This window comes from Pyrus communis, chromosome 10 (genome assembly GCF_041283825.1).
Source record: "Pyrus communis isolate YQ-2024b chromosome 10, ASM4128382v1, whole genome shotgun sequence".
Taxonomy (NCBI): domain Eukaryota; kingdom Viridiplantae; phylum Streptophyta; class Magnoliopsida; order Rosales; family Rosaceae; genus Pyrus; species Pyrus communis.
In genome coordinates this window covers 19,438,181-19,464,581 of record NC_142574.1, presented here as the reverse complement: position 1 = coordinate 19,464,581, position 26,401 = coordinate 19,438,181, and the positions used below count along the sequence as shown (strand labels likewise).

Sequence of the window (26,401 nt, the reverse complement as noted above, 5' to 3'; positions counted from 1 at the left end):
CAAGATTTGTTAGGCTACAATACCAAGTAATTAGCATTATCACCATCTGATGGTTATATATAATGTGCTGACATTTATTGAGCATATTCAATCGTTAGTTGATGATGATAATATTAAGTACTTGTAAGTACTATAGTCAATTTCCAAAATTACATATTCAACTTGTAAAGATGTGTATCTCACATTTATATATGTCATTTAGTACTACGGTCTGGTGGTATTCCTCTTCACTGGAAAGTGAGAGGTTTTAGGTTCGAATCTTGTGGATGACGAATTCGATATCAAATTAGGCTGCCAATTATGTGGCTTAGCCGTGCTCTCTCTCCTCCTAATGTAAAAATATCGATGTACTAAAAAAAAAAAAAAAAACAGAATACAAATACATTACTATTATAGAACTATAACTACTAAATTATGTAGAAAAAAGCCAATGTTCGAAATCCAGAAGCTATGAATACCAAACAGATTACAAAGATAAAGACTTATACCTTGCACACAGGTTTTGAAAAGCAGCTTCTTGTTTTCCTGTTAAGTAGTTCTAGTTGTGCCTTACATAAGAGCCAAAAATGGCACTGTTTGGTATTGCTTCTTTCTTTTTTTTTCCATTAAAAGTTTTTAAATTTAAAGTTAGGTAATAAAAAAGTATTCAGTAAAATTAAAATACCTGATTATTTTAAAATCAATGGTCTCCAAACAATAACTTTTAAAAAATAACTTGTAGGGTACTTTTATTAGATACTTTCATAAAAAGTGGAGTTGTCATTGCCACCATCATTGTTACCTATCCACCCCAACCACCACACCCCGCTATTAGCACCACCACACTATACACATCATTGTTGTTGCCATCACCACCAACACCCCCATCGACATCATCACCACCGACACCCCTATCGACATCATCACCACCATTGTTGCCATTGCCATTGCCAATGACGCCACCGCCACCACCACCACCACCACAACAATCACCACCATCGCTTCCTTTACACCCTAACTACCGCATCCTACTAATGACACTACCATTACCTCTGCCATTATTTCTGCCAGAATCACCACCACTGTCACTGTTGTCGTCACCAAAACTTGCAATACCATGTCTATTTTGCCATCATACATAAATACATCACTTACAATAAAATTTATCAGATGTTTTTACATTGCTTTTTCATACTCACAATACTTTTAAAAATACAGTTATCAAACGCTCTAAACAAGCGAGTCATGGGGAAAGAAAAAGACCGCCTTTGAAAAAAAAGGAACTCGCTTAAATTGCTAGGCCTTCAAAACACAGGTGATTCTGTTTATTTTACAGATTAATATTTTTAAAGCACATCAAAGCAGTTTTATAAAAATGCACATCAATCTCAAACTGGCCTTTACTTCTACTTGATCCGAACTCACAACAACCTCCTAGGCAATTAGAAAATTTTAGTTGCTAAAGATGGCGTAGCGAAAATTCATATCCATCATGACATAATTGTATTAGCGCAGACCTTGTGCTTCAAGAATTTGCAGCCCAGCTGGGAGCTCCGGTATAGACAGTAGCTTCTTGCATTTGGTTAAACGAAGGACAGACAACTGAGAAGATTGTTTGATGCTTGCAGGTATGCTCCGGATCATGGTCCCACTTAGGTCTAACTCTCGTAACGAGGTTAAGCAAACAAGGTGATCAGGGATTTCTAATATACCACAGTAACTGAGGTTTAGTTCTTCCAAAGAGCGCAAACCTACCCGGAACTGAGGCAACTTTTTAAGCTTTAAACACCCACCAAACGTGAGAGTTTGAAGTGAGTTTAAGTTGTAGATGCTATTCGGGACAGACTTCAGTTTTTTGCACCGGTAGAGCTGTAATGTCTGAAGCCCAATCAGATTTTCAACCGACGAGGGTAGCTTTTTTACCGCGGTTCCTGACAAGCTAAGAAAGTTTAAGTGCTCCATAGGCGCCAATATTTCTGGGAAGCATTGAAATTTTAGGCAACCAGCGAGGTTAAGTCTCTCAAGAAAATTTAACTTGCAAATGCTCGTTGGGAGACTCGCAAGACATTTGCAACTTTCCAGTTCAATTTTCTTGAGATGAGAGAGAAGCTCGATTGATGAGGGCAATACTTTTATTGCTGTCTCAGTCAACTGTAACTCTGTTATGTTCCGGGGAAGCTCCGAAAACTTGCCAAGAGATGAGCAGCCCCAAAAAGACAAATTGCGTAACTTCAACTCACAACCGCTGCTTGGAAGATTCTTAAGGTCCTTACACCATTGAATATTCAAGGTAGAAATGTTTGCACTAGACCAAACTGATGAAGGCAATTCCTCTATCGCAGTCTTTCTTAAATCTATGTATTCAATATTTCCTGGCATCTCCGGAAGATTTCTGAGAAGTGAGCAGTATCCCAGGTTAAGAACAGTAAGCTTGCCCAGTTGCCGAAAATATGAAGGAATTTCAACCAAACTTGTACATCCCATAAGATTTATATGCTTGATTTTCGGACATTGAGAGAGATCTGGAACTTCAGTCAGATGTATGGAGTGACTAAGATCCATCAAATTTAAGTTTTCAAGCTTCTGTAACAAAATAAAGAGAAACGGCAAGCATTAACAAGTCAGCCTGATTAACTTTGCCACACCACATTTTCTACACAAACGCGTGCGCACACACACACATATACATACTAATATGTATATATATACCTGGCCTTTATTCCAAAGTTGTTTAACACTGCTGTAGGGCATTCGAAGCTCAACAAGATTGTCTGGAGAAAATTCTGATGGCAAAGATTTCAGTTGGTATCCCATCCAGCAAAGATACCTAAGAGCATTGGGAAGAGAAACGTCTAACTTCTTGTCAAAGCCATAGCTATCAACATTAAGCAATCTTAGATTAAACATCTTTCTGAAGTCTGCGTGATCCAACGGTCCAATCTTAGAAATGTTAAAGGATATGCATTGAACGGCTGCAGTTCCCTGACAATCAAGAGCAAAAGTATAAATGTGAATACAATATTGATATACTGACACACAACAAATTCAATCAGATGTTATCATTTCATAGGAAGTTCACGATTTTTCTTGTATAAGAAAGTGAATAATTATAGTTCTTACCGTATTATTTTTTAGTACATGATAGACATCATCCGCACTGAACAATCTACTTCGTTTTCCAGGCTCTTCAGTACATTCTTCGTGAACAATTTCCCTGCCCATTTCTTGGACCAGAGCATGCATTTCTATTAACTTGCTTTCGGAAATTGATATGAGGGACTTATCACTGAGAGACCTAATTCCTGCTGCACGAAAACCACAAGCATTGGACATTCTTTTTACAATAGGCATAGTCTCGACTTTATGAAAACACGCTATATCAAGAAATATCTCCTTCTCGTTTTTTAATCCATCGTAACTTATTTTCAACACTTTCTGAATGTTTTTCCTTAGAAATTCTTTCATTGTGATTGATTCATCTAAACAATCTTCTTTGCTCTCGCAGCAAAGGAATGAGGAACCCAAAATTTTAAGAGCTAATGGAATGCCACCAGCATAATCCACCACCTTTTCCGCCAATTCTGTATAATCTGTTATACGAGTGTTATATTTGAAGGCATTCAAATGAAAGAGCTGAAGAGCTTCATCACGTTGTAATGCCTGAACCCCGTATATCTTATCTTCTTCAACAATTTCCTTAAGTAGGCTCCTGTCTCTAGTTGTTATAATGATTCTACTTCCAGGGCCATACCAAGCATGATCTCTGCCTCCGGCTAGAAGTTCGATTTGGCTTGAGTCATTCACATCATCAAGAACAATGAGGACCTTCATACGACTGAGCCTCTAACGAACAAAGGTTGATCCAATAGATGGAGTGTCAATATCTAGATTCTTATCATCTAGTAACTTACGGAGAAGTTTATTTCGCAAGTGAATTAGTCCATCTTTTTCCTCTGATTTCACCCTAACATTTGCAAGAAAACAGCAAGCTTCGAATTTAGAAAAGAGTCGATGAAATATAGCATCAGCAAGGGTGGTCTTGCCAATACCACCCATGCCCCAAATACCTACACTGCAGACATCTAGTGAATCAATGGATAATAATGATTCAATTTCCTCGATGTGGCTTTCAATTCCAACGTATCCCTTCAAATCACTTGACTTTTCGCGATTTAGTTTGGCCAAAATATCATCGACAACTTTCTGAACTAAATCAGCCTCCGACCTGGCATATATCATTACGAAGGGGACAACCGATAGTTATTTAGTACGTATATATACCTGAACTGATATTAAAATGAATCAAATGGTCACAAGTAGTACGTATGTAGAAATTAATAAAAGCTTTAAGAGTTAGTTAATTACCCGGCTTTGTTTGAATTATCGAACCCAGATATTTTTGCTGCTTCCCTCAAAGCATCCCTCCACCTGTGCACCTTGTCCATACTGTCCTTGAAACGTTCTTTAAGTTGAGCAAATGCATCAGCATAAGTCCCCTGCTGCTTTCTTATATGTGATGGATCGATATCGTAAAAAATGGGTATAACAAACTGCCGATCTCTTTCCTTGCATCGCAAGATATGCACAAGTTCATCGAGACACCAAGTGGAAGAAGCATAATTTTTTGAGAAAATGATTACGGAAAGCTTTGATTTCTCAATTGCCTCGACAAGGGCAGGCGCAATTTCATATCCTCTCTCTAGTTTGTAATCAATGTAAGTTTCGATTTTCTTCCCCCGCAAAGCAGCATAAAGATGGCTTGTAAAAGTATTGCGGGTATCTTCGCCTCTGAAACTCAGAAACACATCATGTTTTTCTTGAGGGAAGATGGTAGCAGAAGAAGAAGAAGCCATATTCATTGCCTGCAGAACCACACATCAAAAGACATCCGTGTTTTGATTAAGAGATGAAATACTAAAAAGGATTAAGAGATGAAATATTAACCAGGATTAAGTTGCACCTCAGGAATCAGGATCGAATGAAGAAAGATATATAAGATAGTTTGAAATAAGTTGCTGAAAGCGCGTTTTTTGGGAAGAAACACAAGATTGAGCAGTTTGCAGAGACTGATCTAAGTATGTGGACGAGGTTTGGCAACTTTTAGTCCAGACGACTATATGCAACCCTAAGTCAAGGAACTTCTGGTCCTTATTTAATAGTCTATGGATTAAGACTCTTATGTCTTTTATTACAATTACGTTGTGGCACTGCGACACTTCAAACTTATGTTACTTATCAAGAAACTTCACGTCTGATCTTGAGGATCAATGGACTTCGTGCCCGATCTTTTTACATGATGGAACTTCATGTCCAATCATTTTATATAATAAAGATCAAGAAACTGCAAGTTTTGACCTGATCAAGGAACTTCGGGTCCTGTATATACTCATCGTAACAAAAAGAAGTACAATAAATAAATTAAAGCAATAGGCGGTAATTCCAATCATAGTAAATAAATTGTCTTTAAGTAAATAAAGTTTGTGACAATAGCTTTAATTCAACCCCATTCACATTAAATAAATCAAAACTTAAAGCAAGGGGCGATAATTCAACCCACTGTAAATAAATTGCTTTTAAGTAAATGGAACTTGTGAAAGGGTTTTAAACCAATACTTTTCACATAAATAAAGCAATAATAGAAAAGAATGATGATTAAGTTTCCGTCATTTTTTTCTTTTCTTTTTCTTTGTATGCCACTTCCTTTTGTTTCATCCCTTTTATTTTATTTTATTTTTACAACTCTTAAGTCTTTTTAGTTACCCAAGAAGTGATAGTAACAATAAGTCTTAATTTGTGTTCCTCCTCCGGTGAGTTTCGAAAGTGTCAAAACGGTTCCCGTAAGTTTTGTAGTCAAGAGTAGTGTCTGCAATTTATGAGAAGATCAAACCGTTGGATTTAGCTCAAATTTTAGTATGATATGGATAAGAGGATACCAAACAACTTTCGTGAAGAAATAGTTTTGATCTGAGCTACTGCAAAGGAGTTTCGGTACTCATAAGACGGCTGTCCAGTTTTCTACAGAAATTGGAAACTGGACGGACATACGGTAGCGGTGTCATCATGAGGATATTGCTGGAACTCCACTGTTGGTATCGTTGAGTCCATGAGAAACTGCATCATTCGATCTTCTTCTGTTTGTTCATTGTGTTGCTTCATTTGGTTTCATCTGGAAGGAGTGCGATAGGCGTCCAGTTCACCCCAGAGGCTCTTGAGTTGTGTTTAATTGGTTGAAACTATCGTGGTGCCTCGTGAAAGAAGGCAACAGATTTTTGGAGTTGATAGATTGGCGGCGCATTCTTTTGTGAGAATAAATCTTTGAAATTGTCCCACACTTGGTGAGCACTTTTGGCGTGAACGACACCTTTGGATAGGCTGCTCTCCACGGAGTGTGCAAGCCATGATAAAATCATGTTGTTGCACTATTTCCAGAGTGCATATTCTTTTAGCTTTGTTATCTCTGATGGGGAGCTCGATGGAGCCATCAATAAAGTCGATCTTGTTTTTTGCGGTGAGAGCATGAATCATGATTTACTCCAAGATGGATAGTTGGAGCCGTTCAATTTTTCGAGAACTAGCATATGGCCAGGGTGATCTAAGTGATGGGGCGTTGTAAGGATTTAATGGATCCATACCGAGGTTGATATTGTTGTCGCTTGAAAGTTTTGTTGGTGTTTGATTTTCTGTTGTGGTGTTGGTTGATAGGATTTGGGAATTTTGTGGTGGTGTTTAATCGTGTCCTGCCATGACTCATGTTGTTTGAAGGCTAGGAACTCAAGTACCAGGATTATGCCCTGTATATAATGCAAAGAAAGTAGGAGACGTAATTGCTTTGAATAGAATTCTTCAATTGACTAATTATTCCTCATACAAGATGTTATATACAATATATCACAGTCAATACATATCTACAATAATGGCATGTAGGTCTGGCAAACGGGTCGTGTTGTTGTGTTCTTGTAATATATGTTATCTGAACGAATCATGTCATGTCATACCTGTTATCTTAACAGGTTATGTCATTTTACCTGTTAAAATTAACAAATAAAATGACCCAAGCGATTAGGACCTGTTAAGTAAATAGAAGATTAAAATTAACAAGTTGTGTCATACTTTGTTTTTCATTGTTGTAATTATTGTCGTTTATCTTTCATTCTTTATTTTCATCACTAAAAATTCAGGTATAATTGAATTGGAATGTATCATCATTCTTTAAAAAGAAACATTGACATGTACCAACACAATTTATTCTCAAATTGAAACGTACTTATGCTAATTTAAAAACGTATTCATATTGAATTAAAATGTATGCTTACTAAATTGCAATGTACTCTTGCGAATTGAAACTTATCCATATGGGCTTGAAACGTACCGATAGATTTTAGGGTTGCACATAACTTGCCATTAGATTTTTACATACTAAAACTAAGATAATATAAACGTATCAATAATTTAGTACTTATCTAAACAAAAAATAAATGACATATCAAAATACTAATTTGTACATAAATGTGAATTACATAATGTACCAAATTACTGGTACGCTAATTTTTTTAATACATATGGGCATGTGTGTGTGTGTGTCTGTATGTGTGTAATATCATTGGAGTATATAGGTGTGACAGCCCGTCCCGAGAAATTTAAAAACGTACGCGTGAAATGACGATTTTGCCCCTAGCGTGATTTTTCGTTGTGTAGTTGTTCTTTTTGGCTTGGTGTGGCTGGTTTTGCACCACACACTCACCCTCACTATTTTCCTCTTTTCCCTGCACCTGTCCCGTGTCCCCTCTCCCTTCCCATTTCCTTTGAAACGTACGGACCACACCCAAATTCCATTAAACCTTCACAGATCGTGGAATCCAAGCACATATTCGAGCTCGTGAGGGTTGTAGGAGTCCAACCATACCATTTTCAGGTAAGAACACATTCGTTTTCACGTCGAATCCACGATGTCAAATTTCGAGTATTGTTCATGCACACGTGATTTCTCACGTTTTAGGAAATTTCAATCTTGTAGGAAGCTTGGTGAGGTCCCTAGGAGGCTCGGGGTGGTTCGTTTGAAGGTTTTGGATGTCGGGATCACAAGTTTCGAGGTTAGCCGGAATTGGGGTGATTTTGCAGGTGAGATTTCGTGGTTTTTCGTCCTTGGAAGTAGTATGATTGTGTTCCTCTAGTTCTAAGCTTCATTTTGGTACCAATTTTGTGAAATTTGGTTGAAAAACGAAGAAGATATCGAAGTTTGAAGTTTTCCCGATTTTTCGACGCCGGCGACGGCGCCGGAGGCTCGCCAGAGAAGACGACGGAATATTCCGTCAAGTCTGACGGAATATTCCTAACGGCGTCAGTTGACGCCGTCATCGTGCCAGGCACGTGCCTGCGCGTGGCCGGCGCGTGGGGGCGCGTGCGACGGTGAAAAATTATTTTAAAAATATGGGGATGTTCCTGAGGTTGAGTAGATCACGTTGGTGTATTCATATGCCCCATTTGAGCATTGTATGAGAAGTTATTTCTAAAGGTTGGTTATGTACTTTAAAATTGACGTTTTTGTAGTTGTTTCGCATATAGGTGATACCTATCCCGAAGATGAGCATGGTCACTCGAGGCAGGGGGGCTACGACCTTTCCACATACCAGTGAGTGGGCTTTTGGTTTTCCGTATATACCTATATACATATATTTTCCCAGAAATCGATTTGAATCGTTATTTGCCATATGCCATGCATTATATTATCGTTGTTTATGCATCGTTAGTTGCATTATTGATCGTATACATATTTATATGCATATATGGTATTGTGGACGCACAGGTAAGTGTCAGGTAAGTATTATTCACGTTTATATTCAGTAGTGTTTCGAGATGCTTAGAGAGCTCATAACCTGCACCCCCGGTGTTAGTGCTCCCGCCCAGAGTAGGGCACAATCCTTCACGTGATGTTCACCTCCCGCACCACACGCTCAGCTTGGATCCAAGTTAGGTGCACAGTCCTGTCGTACAGACCACTTTAGGTGGTTCTGACTCGTAGGTGACCCGCGATTATTCGCCCAGCCTTCACGTGATCGTAGCACTAGAGCGTATATATATATTACACCCAGGCCTGTCGTACAGACCACTTTAGGTAGTTCCGACTCGTGTGCAGGTTCAGATAGTGAGATTGAGACTTGAGCTCTAGATGCAGCCGTACAGGTCACGTTAGGTGACTCCGGCTGCCAGATTACATGTTATCGATATGATTTATACCTGAGCACTTGCATTTCATTATGAGGTTTTGGCATGGCATATTCTTGAGCATGATTGGTGTATATATATATTACGTATATCTATTTTCTGGGAAGTATACAGGTTTTACGGCGATGGGTTAGAACGTATTTATTAAATGGTTTTCGAAAAGCTTTGTTTTTACCCACTCAAGCTTTTGTTTTGCGCCCCTCCAGGTTCTAGTTGACTTAGCAGGTTCGGTGGTTTCCCAGAGGGCTTCCAGGCATTTCTGATAGATATTCACCAGCGTAGGGCCACCTTCGGGTGTACTGTTGTCGCATCACTTTCATTTGGACTGTTTTAGGCTTATGCTCTGAACTCGTGTCTCACTTACACTAGCACTCGTTTCCATTACATTTTGTATGCTAGTTTTTATTATTCGTACTATTTACATTATTATTTTATTAGCTTCCGCATTGTGCACATGGCTATGTCACTTCCACGTGACGGCCATCATGCCCTGATCTCGATCGGGGTGTGTCAGTTTGGTATCAGAGCCTAGGTTTGGCAGTCCTGTGTTTTTGTGAGTATTTTAATGGTTTTGGTGTCTTCTGTCAGAAGTATGCCGCCTCGTCGGGAACCACGTCGCTCTACTGAGCTTAGCTTCCCCGATGTTGCTCAGCTGGGGGAAGTTATTGCTACAGCCATTCAGTCAATGATGCGCCCTCCCAGAGGACTCCTCTGGAGACTATGTACAATTTGAAATTGGATAAGTTTGAAGGTAGTGAGGGTCACGAGGGTGCAGAGAGATGGTTGGAGCATATTGAGAAGACTTTTCGTGTGTTGCACAATCAGGGAAACCTTCCTGTTGAGAGGTGGGTTGAGACGACATCTTGGTTTCTGGGCAAGGAGTCTGCAGCTTGATGGGAGCAGGAATCTCGTCGTTTGACTCCAGCTGAGAGGATTGATTGGGATGTTTTTCAAGAGTTATTCAGGAGAAGGTTTGTGCCTCTTGAGTACATTGATCGTAAGAAGCAGGAGTTCACTGAGCTGAAACAGGGGAAGATGACAGCGAATGAGTACTATCGGAGGTTCACTGATCTGTCTCGCTACCATCCAGATGTTGCGAGTAATCCAGCGAAAATGCTTCGTCGTTTCCGCCTAGGTACTAAGAAGAAGTGGTGTTTGATGGCGACCACTACCCACTGTGATACCTACCAGGATTTCTACGAGATATTGTTGAGGATTGAAGATTCAGAGAACATGCCGAGCGAGAGTGAGGAGGAAGAGAAGGATGGCAATCAGAAGAAAAATGATAAGGGTAAAGGTCAGGCGTCGCTCGGACCTCGTAGGACGCAAAACTTCAAGAGGGGTGGCACTAGTTCTAGCTCTTCTAGCGGTGGTTTTAGTGCCACTGGTCAGGGACGAGGATGTAGGTTTGCTGGTGGTGCTAGAGGCCAGAGACAGGGTGATGGTGGTCGAGGCAGGGCCCCAGTTTGCCGTAGGTGTAATAACCGACATTTTGGTGAGTGTAGGCGTGGCAGCAGTGGTTGTTTTACGTGTGGGCAGATGGGACATCGGGCTGCAAATTGTCCCCAGAGTCAGCAGCAAAAACCGCAGCAGGTTTTCTTGCCGCCACCTGCGCCGATTCAGCAGATTCAGGGTCCGGGTAGTTATGGACAAGCAGGTTGAGGTGGTGCCTATCACTATCAGGGCGATGCTGTTCCTTATGCCTCGGGACAGTATTAGTATCCCCAGGACCCGTATTCCCAGGGTGGTTATCCTCCGTATTCTGGCAGCTATATGCCGTATCCTCCATCTTCAGCAGGCGGTTCTCAGTGGTTTCAGGGAGGCCAGTTCCAGCAGGGAGAGATTGCTACGAGTAGTGAGGGGTCTTCGAGGTAGTCTGGTCTGCCCAGTGAGGGGCGTGGCACTCAGAGTCGTGGTGGCCAGACGAGCAAAGGTCGAGGTGGACGATCGCAGACCTAGGGGCGTATTCATAATATTTCTCTGTAGGATGCTCAGAATAATCCGGATTTGATTATGGGTACGTTAAATATCCTTGGTTATTTTGCTAGAGTATTAATTGATTGTGGTGCTACACATTCTGTGATTTCTCATACATTTGCTCAAGTGACGCAACCTCGCCCCACACCTCTAGGGTATGATTTAGAGTTCGCTATACCTAGAGGGGAGAGATGTATTGTAGATCGTGTGTACCCAGGATGTCCAGTGATTGTAGAGGATGTGGTTATGCCAGCTGATCTTATCCCGTTAGATATTGTTGACTTTGATGTGATTTTGGGCACAGATTGGTTGCATTTCAATCGTGCCAATATAGATTGTTACGGGAAAATAGTTACGTTTCATCGTCCTGGACTACCTGTGGTTACTTTTGTGGGCGAGCAGAGTGGGGTGAGACATGGCGTTATTTCAGCTTTGCGAGCGAAAAGGTTGTTGTCTAAAGGTTGCCAGGGGTACCTAGCTCATGTGGTGTTGGATGAGGCCACTCCTAGTAGAGTTGAGGATGTGAAAGTAGTCAGGCACTTTCCCGATGTTTTCCCCGAGGATTTACCTGGTTTACCACCAGACCGAGACATGGAGTTCACTATTGAGTTGCTTCCAGGTACTAATCCTATTTCTTTGACTCCTTATCGTATGGCTCCCGCTAAGTTAAGGGAATTGAAATTTCAATTGCAGGAATTAGTGGATAAGGGTTTCATTCAGCCTAGTACTTCACCTTGGGGTGCTCCAGTATTGTTTGTGAGAAAGAAAGACGGAACTTTGAGGCTATGTATTGATTACCGGCAATTGAATCGGGTGACGATTAAAAACCGTTATCCGTTGTCGCGTATCGATGACTTGTTTGATCAGCTTCGAGGTGCTTGTGTATTCTCCAAGATTGACTTGAGGTCTGGGTATTATTAGTTGAAGATTAGTAGGGATGACGTTCCTAAGACAGCATTCAGGACTCGTTATGGTCATTACGAGTTTCTGGTTATGCCATTTGGGTTGACGAATGCACCAGCTGCATTTATGGATTTGATGAATCGGGTGTTCCAGCCGTATTTGGATAGGTTTGTTATTGTTTTCATCGACGACATTCTGGTGTATTCTAAATCGAAGGCAGAGCATGTTCGACATCTTACTTTGGTGTTGAAAAGGTTGAGGGAACACCAACTGTATGCTAAGTTTAGCAAGTGCTAGTTTTGGTTAGACCAAGTTGCGTTTTTGGGGCACATCATTTCGGCTCAGGGTGTTTTGGTGGACCCTCAGAAGGTTGCAGCAGTGGAGAATTGGGAACAACCACGAACCGTCACAGAGGTGAGGAGTTTCCTTGGTTTGGTAGGGTATTATCGGCGATTTGTTAAGGATTTTTCTGTGATTGCTTTGCCACTGATGAGATTAACGAGGAAAGACGTTAAATTCGAGTGGGATGATAAGTTTGAGCAGAGTTTCCAGCAGTTGAAGTATTGTCTCACTCATGCACCTGTTTTGGCACTCCCGGACTATAGTGGTGACTTCGAGGTTTATAGTGATGCTTCCTTAAATGGTCTGGGATGTGTGTTGATGCAGCATGGTAGGGTGATTGTTTATGCTTCACGGTAGTTGAAACCTCATGAGTTGAATTACCCTACGCATGATTTGGAGTTGGCAGCTATCATTTTTGCGTTGAAGATATGGAGACATTATCTTTATGGGGAGAAATGTAGGATCTTTACAGATCACAAGAGTCTTCAATATCTTTTTACGCAGAAAGATCTTAATCTTCGTCAACGGAGGTGGTTGGAATTGCTCAGTGATTATGACTGCACGATTGATTATCATCCTGGTCGTGCAAATGTAGTTGTTGATGCACTTAGCAGGAAGTCTCAGGGCCGCATTAATGTGTTGTATGCGAGTCGTATTCCTCTTCTGGCAGATTTACGTTATACAGGAGTGAGGTTGGAAGCAGAAGACCGAGATGTGGCTTTACTTGCTAATTTTCAAGTTAGACCAATTTTAGTTGATCGTGTGCTCGAAGCTCAAGTAGCTGATAGGGAGACTCAAGAACTAATCCAAGCTCGAGACCGAGGAAGGAGGAGAGACCTCAGAGTTCGTGAATCGGACGGCATGTTAATGCAGGAGGGTAGAATGATCGTGCCTAATAATTTGGATTTGAAGAAGGAAATTCTCGATGAAGCACATATCTCGGCTTACGCCATGCATCCAGGAGCTACTAAAATGTATCATACCATTCGACCATTTTATTATTGGCCGGGTATGAAGAGGGAGATAGCTGGGTATGTGAGTAGGTGTGCTGTTTGTCAGCAAGTTAAGGCGGAAATGAAGAAGCCGTTTGGGTTATTGCAGCCGCTTCCCGTTCCAGAGTGGAAATGGGAAAATATCACTATGGATTTCGTGTACAAGCTTCCGCGTACACATAATGGTTTTGATGGCATTTGGGTGATCGTTGATCGGCTTACTAAGTCAGCACATTTTATTCCTGTGAGGGAGAAGTATTCTTTGGGCCGATTAGCGGAGTTGTTTATCTCGAAGATTGTGAAATACCATGGTGTTCCTGTGAGTATTGTCTCGGATCGTGATCCACGATTTACATCTAAGTTTTGGGTGGCTTTTTAGGGAGCTTTGGGTACGAGACTACTGTATAGTACGGCGTATCATCTTCAGACAGACGGACAGTCAGAGGGAACCATTCAGATTTTGGAGGATATGTTGCGAGCTTCGGTGCTACAGTTTGGTGATGCTTGGCACCAGCGGTTAGATTTGATGGAATTTGTCTACAATAATAGTTTTCATTCGAGTATCAGCATGGCGCCATTTGAGGCATTGTATGGTAGATCTTGTCGCACGCCGTTGTGTTGGTCAGAGGTCGGAGAAAGAGTTTTAGTGGGTCCAGAAATTGTTGAGGTGACTACACAGAATGTTCAGGTGATCAAGTCTAACCTAAAGGCAGCCCAGGACAGGCAGAAGAGTTTAGCAGATCGGCATGATACGGACAGAGTGTATGAGGTTGGAGATTGGGTATTTCTGAAGCTTTCACCGTGGAGAGGAGTTGTGCGGTTCGGAAAGAATGGTAAGTTGAGTCCCAGGTATATTGGACCATACATGATCACAGAGCGAGTTGGTGAGGTAGCTTACAGGTTGGAGTTACCTCCAGAGTTGGCTAGAGTACATAACGTGTTCCACGTGTCTATGCTTCGACATTATGTTGCTGATCCGTCTCATGTGATACCTCATCAACCCTTAGAAATTAATTCAGATTTGACTTATGATGAGGAGCCAGTGACGATACTAGATTGGAAAGAAAAGGTTCTGAAGAACAAGACGGTGAACTTAGTAAAAGTTTTGTGGAGGAATCATTCAGTCGAGGAAACTACGTGGGAGACAGAAGATCGAATGAGGAATTTGTATCCTCGGTTGTTCTTTGATCACTAAGGGTTGTTATTTGGTTGTTTTGAATTTCGGGACGAAATTCTATTAAGGTGGGTAGGTTGTGATAGCCCGTCCTGAGAAATTTAAAAATGTACGCGTGAAATGACGATTTTTCCCCTAGCGTGATTTTTCGTTGTGTAGTTGTTATTTTTGGCTTGGTGTGGCTGGTTTTGCACCATACACTCACCCTCACTATTTTCCTCTTTTCCCTGCACCTATCCCGTGTCCCCTCTCCCTTCCCATTTCCTTTGAAACGTACGGACCACACCCAAATTCCATTAAACCTTCACAGATCGTGGAATCCAAGCACATATTCGAGCTCGTGAGGCTTGTAGGAGTCCAACCATACCAGGTAAGAACACCTTCGTTTTCACGTCGAATCCACGATGTCCGATTTCAAGTACTATTCATGCACACGTGATTTCTCACGTTTTAGGAAATTTCAAGCTTGTAGGAAGCTTGGTGAGGTCCCTAGGAGGCTCGAGGTGGTTCGTTTGAAGGTTTTAGACGTCGGGATCACGAGTTTCGAGGTTGGCCGGAATTGGGGTGATTTTGCAGGTGAGATTTCGTGGTTTTTGGTCCTTAAAAGTAGTATGATTGTGTTCCTCTAGTTCTAAGCTTCATTTTGGTACCAATTTTGTGAAATTTGGTTGAAAAACGAAGAAGATATCGAAGTTTGAAGTTTTCCCGATTTTTCGACGCCGGTGACGGCGCCGGAGAAGACGACGGAATATTCCGTCAAGTCTGACGGAATATTCCTGACGCCGTTAACGGAATCCGTTAGGAATAACAGAATATTCCTAACGGCGTCAGTTGACGCCGTCAGCGTGCCTGCGTGTGGCCATGCCTTGGCCGGCGCGTGCGACGGTGAAAAATTATTTTAAAAATATGGGGATGTTCCTGAGGTTGAGTAGATCACGTTGGTGTATTCATATGCCCCATTTGAGCATTGTATGAAAAGTTATTTCTAAAGGTTGGTTATGTACTTTAAAATTGACGTTTTTGTAGTTGTTTCGCATATAGGTGATACCTATCCCGAAGACGAGCATGGTCACTCGAGGCAGGGGGCTACGACCCTTCCACATACCAGTAAGTGGGCTTTTGGTTTTCCGTATATACCTATATACATATATTTTCCCAGAAATCGATTTGAATCTTTATTTGCCATATGTCATGCATTATATTATCGTTGTTTATGCATCGTTAGTTGCATTATTGATCGTATACATATTTATATGCATATATGGTATTGTGGACGCACAGGTAAGTGCCAGGTAAGTATTATTCACGTTTATATTCAGTAGTGTTTTGAGATGTTTAGAGAGCTCATAACCTGCACCCCCGGTGTTAGTGCTCCCGCCCAGAGTAGGGCACAATCCTTCACGTGATGTTCACCTCCCACACCACACGCTCAGCTTGGATCCAAGTTAGGTGCACAGTCCTGTCGTACAGATCACTTTAGGTGGTTCCGACTCGTAGGTGACCCGCGATTATTCGCCCAACCTTCACGTGATCGTAGCACTAGAGCGTATATATATATTACACCCAGGCCTGTCGTACAGACCACTTTAGGTGGTTCCGACTCGTGTGCAGGTTCAGATAGTGAGATTGAGACTTGAGCTCTAGATGCAGCCATACAGGTCACGTTAGGTGACTCCGGCTGCCAGATTACATGTTATCGATATGATTTATACCTGAGCACTTGCATTTCATTATGAGGTTTTGGCATGACATATTCTTGAGCATGATTGGTATATATATATTACGTATATCTATTTTTTGGGAAGTATACAGGTTTTACGGCGAGGGGTTAGAACATATTTATTAAATGGTTTTCGAAAAGCTTTGTTTTTGCCCACTCACGCTTTTGTCACGCTTTTGTTTTGCGCCCCTCCAGGTTCTAGTTGACTTAGCAGGTTCGGTGGTTTCCCAGAGGGCTTCCAGGCATTTCTGACAGATATTCACCAGCGTAGGGCCACCTTCAGGTGTACTGTTGTCGCATCACTTTCATTTGGACTGTTTTAGGCTTATGCTCTGAACTCGTGTCTCACTTACGCTAGCACTCGTTTCCATTACATTTTGTATGCTAGTTTTTATTATTCGTATTATTTACATTATTATTTTATTAGCTTCCGCACTGTGCACATGGCTACGTCACTTCCACGTGACGGCCAGCATGCCTTGATCTCGATCGGGATGTGTCAATAGGTATGTTTAAAATATCACTGTTTGGTTTTCTTCTATTAAAACAAAAAAAAAAATCGTCTTTTTTGCACGCACTATTCAATTTTTTTTTTTTTTTTTTTGTTATTATAGATTTTTTATTTATAAATATATTAGATTAATGTGACATAAATTAACAATATCTTCTTTTGCATGATTGTAGGAATTTGTTATTTTTCGATTTAATTAGTAAATTAATTAAAATTGTAGGAAACTAGTTTGATCAAATCTCTAAAAACTTTGGATGTTTGGTCTAAAAAATTTGAAAACCAAGCATCTAGATCAAATGCCGTCAGTAAAAATATATTTTATAGAATTTGCACATACCATATTGGCACATAAATATATTTTATAGTATGTGTTTTTAGCAGTTTAAAATTCTTAAATTAATATTTTTCTTATCATATAACGAGTTATCCGCATTTATGTTTAGACCAACCCGTTATCTTAACAAGTACTTTTTGGATTACCCGATAATGATCTGATTCGTTAACATATCGACTTAAAACTTGTTAATTTTGTAACATTTTATGTTGAGTTAACGAATCGTATAAGAAATTGTAAAACCTAATCGCACGCAAGCCATGATCTCGAATTTGTGGGATTGACCTCTATAGTAGGAAAGGTATGATACAATCATAATAATATTTCTCTGACTTGTGGGATTGACCTTGGTAAGGAAAGCAATAATATAATAATAATAATATTTCTTGGGAATTGTTAATGTTCCTGAAAATATCTCATTTTACACTATAGTCCTTTTATGATTAAAACGAAAAATACATTTTTGAGAAATGTATATGAAATTTTTTTAGTGCTAATAACACTTTTCTATTTTCTTAATAAGACAGATATGCACAAAGTTTCAAAGGCTAAAAAATGGCATGAAATCATCAACTTGGAAATCGTTTAGCTATTCATATACATCAAACAAGTGAACGGCTTATGATGAAGATGCTACAGTGTTAATTGGTTTAACGCGTATAGATGACTAAACAATTTTCAAACTAAATGATTTTTTTACAAATATGATCTTTAGATAATAATAACAAGAATGAACGTTTCGATTACAATTTTCTTAGAAGTGTGATATCCATACACCATTTTTTACTTATTTCACACCTTTTTAGTTTTTCATCGAATCGAATAAATTGAAAAAGATCAATAAACAGAAGTTAACAAGAAATGTGTGAAAAGTAAAAATGAGCGTGGATAGCATAACCCGTTTCTTATAGCGAAGAGAAGACATGTCGTCGTTCATACTATTGTTGCCGAATGCACGGTCCATGCTCACTAGCATTTATCCTTCACTAATCACTAGTACTCTGTCCATCGTCTTCCCAAAACAGACTGGTTTTTGCCACCAAAAACCCCAACAAAATGGGACCTTCTTCCACAACTCAATCCCTCACTCTCTTCACCTCCCTCCCCAAAACCCTAATCCTCTCCCCAGAGTCCCACTCTTCATCCCTGCAACTCTCAAATCCCAAGAGACTGAAAGCCACCATTACAATGAGAGACAGAAGCAACAACCCACGGCCGTTGCAGAAGGGGAGGTTCCTCAGCATCGAAGCCATCCAGACCGTGCAGGCGTTGAAGAGGGCGCAGAAAGATCAGAGCATTTTGAGCCAAGTTTTCGATTCCAAGTTCCGGCGGTTGTTGAAGCTCGATATGATGGCTGTCCTCCGCGACCTCCTGCGCCAGAACGAGTGCATCTTGGCCCTCAAGGTTTTCTCTTGCAGTCTTACTTTCATTTCATGTTTGTTTCCGATTCGTTTTTCCATGAATTTACCTTGAATGTCGAATTGGGTAGTCTTCAATTTCAACCAGTTGCATAATTTTGATGCAAAAAAGCTATCTTTTTGTTTTTGTTTTCTTTAATTTTGATCATATTTACATAGAATCCCAATAAACCAGTCCGGCTTTGTGTTCCATGTCCTGTCTACACGTTGAGAAGGCCTCAGTTCTTCTCAATTTTCTTCAACTTTGATCCCATTTATTGACATGGTATGTTTTAGGATGTGGAATCGTCGATTCGAGCTTAGACCTATGTTGTCGGTTGGTTAATTGCTTCGTTTTAGGTTTTAAACCCAAAGCTTGATACTTAAAACCGAAATTGAAGCTCTAGAGGACCATTCCATACTCAAAATAATCAACATTGTCAATAAATGGGATTAAGGTTGAAGAAAATTGAGTAGACATGAGGTTTTATCAATGCGTTTTGTACTTTAGAAAGAACCAACGTCTTGCACAGAGAATCATCTGCTGCTAATTTACATGGCTCATGATGATTGATTGTGTTTCTTGTTTTGATCATTACCCTTTTCGTTTTGGGTTTTGTTTTGCATTTTCCTAGAAGAAGGATTCAGGTTTTCAATTTGTTACTCTTGTGATCGATTTGATAGGCTTCATTGCTTGTTGCAGGTCTTTGAAGACATTCGAAAGGAACATTGGTACAGGCCACAGGTTTCATTGTATTCCGATATGATTAGAGTAATGGCTAGCAATGGATTGTTTGAACAAGTTGAACTTCTTTGCTTGTGCTTGAAAAAGGAAACTAATTTACAGTCTGAAATTGAGGCATTTAATGCTCTAATGACAACATTGATAAGTTTTAACCTCCCTAAACTTGCAATCGAGTGTTATTACTTGATGAAAGAGGTGGGGTGTGAACCTGATAGGTCATCCTTTAGAATACTTGTTAATGGTCTAGAGTCGATGGGAGAGACAGGTCGTTCGGGTATTGTAAGGCAGGATGCTCAAAAGATTTACAGGGAATCTCTGGAGTTTCTAGAGGAGAATGAAGAAATGGAAGTGAGCCAGCAGTGAGTGTTGGATAGATCATATGATATCTGATGTAAGGAAACATGTAAGAAACTCTAACCGTTGTGATAAAAAAAAAAGGAAATTTGATATCATCTTTCATGTGATTACAGTTGGGATCAAGTTAGTTCTTTGTAGGACTTTGTTTGGAGAAGCAAGCAATTGCTTGCATGTTCTCAGTCATTTTTCCCTCTGAGTTGCGATTTGGTAGACAGAATAATATATACCTTGGAACATAAGCATTCCAGAATTCATTCTTTCTCCCTACTTTTCAGCTTTGTGATCGGTAGGTATAATGGATTGCATTAACACTTCTTAGTAAATGGTTTGCATGCTAGAAATGGTGTGATTGCTTTAGTTCCCTATGTCGGGGTATTCCCAAATTAAAGTACTTTCGCGAGCAAGAACATAAGACTTGTGCTGCACAGTTTGGTTAGCTGGACGGATTTGATAACACTAGCAGAGCAAGTGCTAGACAAACTAAAAGTAAGGGTGCAACAGTCGGATGCTCGAACTGAGAATTAGAGAACTGGAAGATCGTTCAAGCGTATTGAAGACCATGGGTAAGGCAACGGAAGTGCCTGCTGTTACTAATGTCTGTAAGTGTTAGCATTGTGTAGATCAGTCTACAAAAAACTTGATTGAATACAGAATTTTCTCCAAACTCCTCTGTTGTCTCTAATATTTTCTCGACCCTTCTCATATTTTGTTTCGTTTTACTTTTACTGCTTATTTTCCTTCTCTTTCTAATGCTCTGCATTCTCACATGGTAATTGGCAAACCACCTCTGAAAACAACTAACACACAAAGCAAATATAACCATTAAAGTCGGATTATAGCGAAGAATCGAGGGGCATAACTTTACTTTTAAATAGTTACATGTTCCATCAAGTACTACACTTTCTAATCATCATATCCCTAAAGACAAAACTGGGGCCTCATATTCCCATTTTTTCAACTTTCTCCTACCATTTTCCCTCTTCTTTTTGACTACTAACCTAAACTTTATATAGGATAGCAGAAAAACTGAAGTGACAAGGAGACACATGACCACGAGGTAATGTATGCTCTGTTTCAGAACTGTTTCCCTTCAAATGTCTGGCCAAACTGCCAGTTTGCTGGAGCAACATTGTAAGATGTGAGTGTTCTTCCGCTACTTACAGTTACCTCGAACGAAAGAGGCTGCCCTTTAAGATTGACATTGCTTTGCCAGTTCTGCCCCCAGTTCCTGGCCAGCGGTATCCACCCGGTTCTTGAACCCTTCACTTTGACAGCAAGAACCTCCCCATCTAAACCTACATTGGTGATTAGGACCTGGTAGAAGTGAGAACTCCCACCCACCATGAATCTTATCCCTCCATTTCTCTCACACTTCACCCTGCACACAAAATGTCACAGAGCTTCTTGCTTAGTGCAGGTATCACAATCAGATCCAAGGGAAAAAAATGTGGTATTATCGGCACTCCAAAAAAGACGTCTTGCACTCCTCAAAGTGCAATTTTTGCTTATGTTTTATAAGTGCAGTTGGATCATAGATGCGCTTTTTGGAGTACCAATAATAGTTCTTTGAAAATTTCTGACCAACCTTCTCCATTACCTCCTATATTGAACTGGCACAATATCAGCTTTTTTCTTTGCAATTTCACCAAATGCTGCCTCAGACATCTCAAAGTGTTCTTTGGGGAAATTGCACCAGCCACCATAGTCTGCTGAGAGCCCGAAATTCGGAGGACAGAAATCTGTAGCAGTGAGAATAACGGAGGGGCTCCCTTGCAAACACCACAAGATGTGATCAACACATCTCAGCTCATAACAAGCCCCACAGGTGCTCCCTCTGTTGAACAAAATTCCACTCAGACCAGCACTGTGCTTCCCATAGCTGATCCTGTGAAGGTCCCCATAACCACAAGCACCTTCTGCAACAAAATAAAAAAACAGACCTTGACAAACTGTAAATATGGAGAGAAACAAAGGCTTACCTATAACTGGGACGCCATTGTGGCGATTTCACGTCAATCAAGCACTACGGAAAGTTAGTTTACATGCTATACTGGCATTCCGGTTGCAGGGAAGTTCTTTTCATAAACATGGAGTGGAATTATCCAGTCAAAAACGTGTAAAGTTTGGAACTTTTTTCACACCAGAAGTAAGAAAAACTGCGAATATGGAGTAAAGTAGTTCAGTTTCCCAGCAGGCACCTCGGCAGTTATGAAAGTAAGATTAACTTACATTCAATATTAACGCACAATAAAAAACGGTTTTCAGGTGTGCCAAGCAATTTCACGAAACAGTTTTTGGGTGTCTTATGCAGTCAAAAACTCAAAAGTTGACAACTTTCTTGCTCCAGAAGCAAGAAGAGCACAATTAATGATGCAAACAATGTAAGTTATTTTAACTCAATAGTTGGGATGTCATTCTTGCGGTATCCCAAGCCAATCAAACAATTTAACTTTCCTGCATACCGCCACATCGACACGTTTCTTCTCGTTAACATGTAGCATATTTATTCAGTCAAAACTTGAAAGATTGAAACACTTTTGCAGCAGAAGCAACAAGACATACCAGTAATAATAGACCCATCAGTTTCTTTGGAATACGTTGCAGTGGCAGTCTTCCATTCATCTACATCCCGTGCAGCAGCAATGTTGCTGCACAATAAAACGCAGAGGAGAAATGCAGCAGCTTGAAGTTGAAGGGTTCCTCCCATTTGAGAAAATGAGGCCTAGTAATCTACCAGAAGCAATGGCTTGTACTTGAAATCAAATGGGTTGCTTTTACTTTTGTCTCCTTTTGATGCAACTGGATTGAAGAAGGAAGAAGAAGAAAGCTTTCCTTTTCTACTGTGGAAAATGACCGGAATCTCCCTGCTGAGATGAAGCAAAGGACTGAGGACAAACAATGGCGTCCACATTTCACATTGGGGGCACATTTTGCGAGGCAAAAAGATGGATGGGCATGTTGGTCAATGAGTCAATAGGGTTTTGGACCCTCAACCATGGAAAAAAAAATGGAAGCTTTTGCTTGCTTTTTAACCGAGGAATTGGAACCCAGATCCTTTTTGTCAGGATTTTGGACATCCGTCAATCTTGTTCGTTCATCGTACATCTACGGTCAGAAATTATGTTAAATATTTGTATTTAAAATTAAATACAAAAAGTACTTGACAAAAACTAACAACACGATGTACGATGAACGAACATGATTCACGGATCCCCAAGATCCCCACCAAAATGATCCGGAGAGGATCCTGTTGGGAGGAATTGAGACTCGAAAGGGAGTTTGGCGCCCGCATTTGGCTACACTCTTTGTTGGTGGCAGACAGCGGAAAGCCTTGAAACAAGTATTTTATAAAGATAAAAACAAATATCGAAGATACTTTTAATTTGTTTTTCAAAATCAGATGAAGGGTTTATGTGAGAAGAACAATTTATATGAAACATGTGTCTGATTCTAAAGTAATACGTATAGAAATTTATTTTTCATCGTATTATTAGACATGTATATATAGACTTATATATGACATTGTATTATTACACTAAAACACTATAAGAAGCATATTTCACAAAAGTCTTTCTCGTGCAAGAGTAATACTGATTCTTGAGTGAATATATTTTTTTGTTATTAGCACGGATGATCACGATGACAGCGCATCCGTACCATAGAGATTACTCTCCTTGACATGGATTGAATTAGTTGCTAACTTGCTACTATGAATGGTTTCATCAAGCCATGTCAAACCCACAAGATGATTGCCCAACTGGGTACTATATCATTTTGCAGGCCTTAATTTCATAAGCCCGTTGCATGGAAGCCCAATGGAGCTGAAACATTTATACGATCCTATGGACACAGGGGAACTGTCTCTAGACACACATTGCTCATGACGAACAAAGAATTGTCTTTTGAGTTTGGTATCCATTACCCATCGACCAACTCAGACACAATTCTTCGATCGCGAGACCCTGTGCTCTCCGTCTTTCAGAGAAATGTTGTATACAATGCTGCCGAATATGGCAGCTCCTCATTGTGAACGAGACTTGTGGATGTCGGCCTCACCCTGTAAGACGCTGCTACACACGACAGTCTCAATAGGCAATAGTCACTTGTTCTATAGACCTTAAACCTTTTGAAACCAAATAAACGAGAAAGCCAAAAATTGGGTGCACACGCACAAAAAAGGAGCGACTAGAGAGGAAAACTTTAGGGTTTATATAAAATGAATCACTGTGAGGTTTTCTGTGTTTACGTTCTTCCCAAGTTACAACCTTGATGTTGATGAAGTAAGAGGCTCACACTATGATATCTTTCAACGGAACAATGCAGCTGACAGGGGTATTGTTCCCTTTCTCCCGAATGACAATAGAATTATCGCTGGTAATGCTGCTGCCGCTACTACTGGCGGTGCTGTTGCTGATGTTCTTATTAGTAGAGTGATAAAGGTTGAATGTTGCTTGATCCAGTGTCCCTTCTCTGTAAACAAACACACTGTCATCTTCTTCCATTTTGCGCCATTTGCGGTTTCTGTCGCTAATTCGATGGAGATCATGGAGAGGCATGCCTCTGCAATGTACAAGACAAGTTTAATCAAAAGCTCAATAAGTTAATACTTTTCAGATAACATAATAAATATATTATCTTGCGTTTTATGACAAACAACTCTGCAAAGATGCAGCAATATAAAGCTGATGGATGAATCAAATATTGACTTCATGAAGATTAATTAAGTCCATAATCTGCAGTTGATTTCAGACATTATAATTAAATTATTCAATTAGAAAAGAAAACAGTTCCGTCCCTACCTACCTAGAAATCACAGTAATTCTTAATTTACTTTTTTTTCTTTTTAATTTACGTACATACATATGGAAAGGACTTGTAAACCCTTCCACAACATTGCTTGTATAAAAATAAAAAAAATTTAAAAAAAAAAAAACAAGATGTGTGCGAGTAACACACCCTATTATTCATGTATTAATTTGGTCGATATGATTATTAATCAAATACACACAATTTTCGCACTCCTCTTTATTGACGCCATTCCAAAATTGCACATTTTATAATTTTTATTGGCAATCAGAGAAACCAATTTGTACCATCTCAACTGATCTTACATTGTATCGCGTCTTCAATACGAATGAAACAAGAGAGACTCACATACGTATCAAAGCAGTAATACAACACAAACAATCATTTAAGGTTCTAAAACAGCATTACTCGATAAGATTAAACACAACCAGATTAACCTAGTTGCATAACATTACAATTAACCAGGTCAATTTTTTTGTTATTCTTATCACCGCATGCGTAAATTTATCTTATGCTACCGGTCAAGTCCAGATACAGCCGGTATTTTATTCTTCACGTCGAATCCGTAATTTTTGTATATATTTTTCATCTATTTATATTAGGGGACTTGGTCAATTCAAAAATTACAAACCACCCCAAATCCTATCTATCAACGTCACTCATCCACAAACCCTCACAAACAAAAAGTAACACTCATGCACTACACAAACTCACTCACCAAAAATAAAACCAGCGAAAAATAAGGAGAAATAAAATAAAATACAATTAATTAATTAATTAAAATAGAAAATTGGGGAAGAGTAAACAAAAGAAACGGTACTGCACTCACCTTACATGGAAGAGATCGGAGATTTCGCTCATCTCGAGGGAACAGTTAACGGCGTCAATAAACGCCCGGTACGTATAGATGTGAAGCCCGTCGATTCTCGGGTAGGGCAGCCTCGGCCTCGGCAGCGGCGCCTCCGCCGGAGGAGCCCACTTGCTCCGCCACCCTCCGGCTGCGGAGAACACGTACTCCTTCGTCGCAGCCGACGACGACGAAGACGGGGGAAGCCCCACGAACCCCAGGGTCGCCATGATCGGCTCGAGCTCATCGTGGGTCATCATGGGCTTGAAGGTCCGAGTGTACCAGAGCGCCAGCTTCCGAGTGCAGCCGCGCATGTAGTCCTCCATTTTTTGCAAAACTTGGGAGTTTTTTCTGGGTAATTTTTTCTTTTTTTGGATCAAAAATCGGGGGAAGAAGGGAGGAGAGCTTGAAAGTAGGGATTGGCGATTGGGGAATTCGGAAAATGGGAAGAGTTCTGGAGGGGTTCGTGGTGAGGGCCTGTGGTGTGGTGGTGGGAGAGTATTTGAAAGAGGGGTAGTGACTTGCCACTCAAGTTGGAGGAAATTACGGAGTAACTGACTGAGGAAAGGAGGAGAGTATGAGGGTGTATCTGGGATTTCGAAGCGGTGCTCAGAAAAAGGTGGCTAAAGATTGGATTTTTGTGTTGTGAGAAATGTGGGATGTGATCTTGTGAAAATGGTAATTGTTTGGAACTTTATGGAGATTTTGTGCCATAATGATGGATGTGTATTTATGGTACACGTTTTGAAAGACCCTTGATTTAGGAAATTGTTTGGAGGAGATTGTCAAGCCTGTTACGTTTGCGTGCGTGCGTGTTTTTTTTTTTTTTTTTTTTTTTTTTTTTTTTTTTTTTTTGAGAATATTGTGGAACCGACTGGAAAATTTTTGAACTAAATTCGTTTGATTTTCTAAACCATCGTGCGGAAGTGCAGTGAGTTGAGAAGGGAGGGCCGGAGACAACAAGCATTGTACAACTTTCACTAGATTTCGAACATGTATGAAGTTTTCGAACGGGAAGGAAGTTTGAAAACGCTTGAGGGAGAAAGGGAGTTTTGTGCGACGGAGACGACAAATTTAAGAGGGGTAACTATTGTC

At 40.2% G+C, this 26,401-nt stretch overlaps 4 protein-coding genes across 4 annotated transcripts; 1 reads left to right on the top strand and 3 right to left on the bottom strand.

The window, feature by feature from the left end:
* Positions 1-1,086: 1,086 nt before the first annotated feature.
* On the bottom strand, positions 1,087-5,070 carry LOC137729371 (disease resistance protein Roq1). Its single transcript, XM_088678795.1, is given in 5 exon segments — positions 1,087-2,562; positions 2,689-2,961; positions 3,100-4,204; positions 4,345-4,841; positions 4,940-5,070. Coding segments are annotated over 4 exon segments (2,949 nt in total). The 5' UTR covers positions 4,839-4,841; positions 4,940-5,070; the 3' UTR covers positions 1,087-1,485.
* A 13,016-nt stretch (positions 5,071-18,086) lies between these two features.
* On the top strand, positions 18,087-20,357 carry LOC137730186 (protein THYLAKOID ASSEMBLY 8, chloroplastic). The gene is made up of 2 exons (XM_068469245.2): positions 18,087-18,558; positions 19,255-20,357. Exons 1-2 carry the CDS (start codon positions 18,211-18,213, stop codon positions 19,657-19,659), a joined length of 753 nt encoding a protein of 250 aa, XP_068325346.2. The 5' UTR covers positions 18,087-18,210; the 3' UTR covers positions 19,660-20,357.
* A 129-nt stretch (positions 20,358-20,486) lies between these two features.
* Positions 20,487-22,619, bottom strand: LOC137727351 (expansin-A20-like). Its single transcript, XM_068466216.2, has 3 exons — positions 22,216-22,619; positions 21,251-21,569; positions 20,487-21,031 (listed from the first exon to the last, which is right to left on the bottom strand). The coding sequence occupies exons 1-3, from the start codon at positions 22,358-22,360 to the stop codon at positions 20,728-20,730; spliced, it is 768 nt and encodes a 255-aa protein (XP_068322317.2). The 5' UTR covers positions 22,361-22,619; the 3' UTR covers positions 20,487-20,727.
* Positions 22,620-23,839: 1,220 nt separating this feature from the next.
* LOC137727549 (uncharacterized) lies at positions 23,840-26,170 on the bottom strand. Its single transcript, XM_068466396.2, has 2 exons — positions 25,289-26,170; positions 23,840-24,213 (listed from the first exon to the last, which is right to left on the bottom strand). The coding sequence occupies exons 1-2, from the start codon at positions 25,630-25,632 to the stop codon at positions 23,943-23,945; spliced, it is 615 nt and encodes a 204-aa protein (XP_068322497.2). The 5' UTR covers positions 25,633-26,170; the 3' UTR covers positions 23,840-23,942.
* Between the last annotated feature and the right edge of the window lie 231 nt (positions 26,171-26,401).

What these genes read in the sequence shown, in the direction of transcription:
- LOC137730186 (XM_068469245.2), top strand. Translation starts at nt 18,211, where the DNA reads ATGGGACCTTCTTCCACAACTCAATCCCTCACTCTCTTCACCTCCCTC. An exon ending in AGTGCATCTTGGCCCTCAAG is followed by an intron (nt 18,559 to 19,254) that starts GTTTTCTCTTGC and finishes TGCTTGTTGCAG; the next exon opens with GTCTTTGAAGACATTCGAAA.
- LOC137727351 (XM_068466216.2), bottom strand. Translation starts at nt 22,360, where the DNA reads ATGGGAGGAACCCTTCAACTTCAAGCTGCTGCATTTCTCCTCTGCGTT. An exon ending in TGATGGGTCTATTATTACTG is followed by an intron (nt 21,570 to 22,215) that starts GTATGTCTTGTT and finishes ATTTTGTTGCAG; the next exon opens with AAGGTGCTTGTGGTTATGGG. An exon ending in GTGCCAGTTCAATATAGGAG is followed by an intron (nt 21,032 to 21,250) that starts GTAATGGAGAAG and finishes TTTTGTGTGCAG; the next exon opens with GGTGAAGTGTGAGAGAAATG.
- LOC137727549 (XM_068466396.2), bottom strand. Translation starts at nt 25,632, where the DNA reads ATGGAGGACTACATGCGCGGCTGCACTCGGAAGCTGGCGCTCTGGTAC. An exon ending in TCCGATCTCTTCCATGTAAG is followed by an intron (nt 24,214 to 25,288) that starts GTGAGTGCAGTA and finishes TGTACATTGCAG; the next exon opens with AGGCATGCCTCTCCATGATC.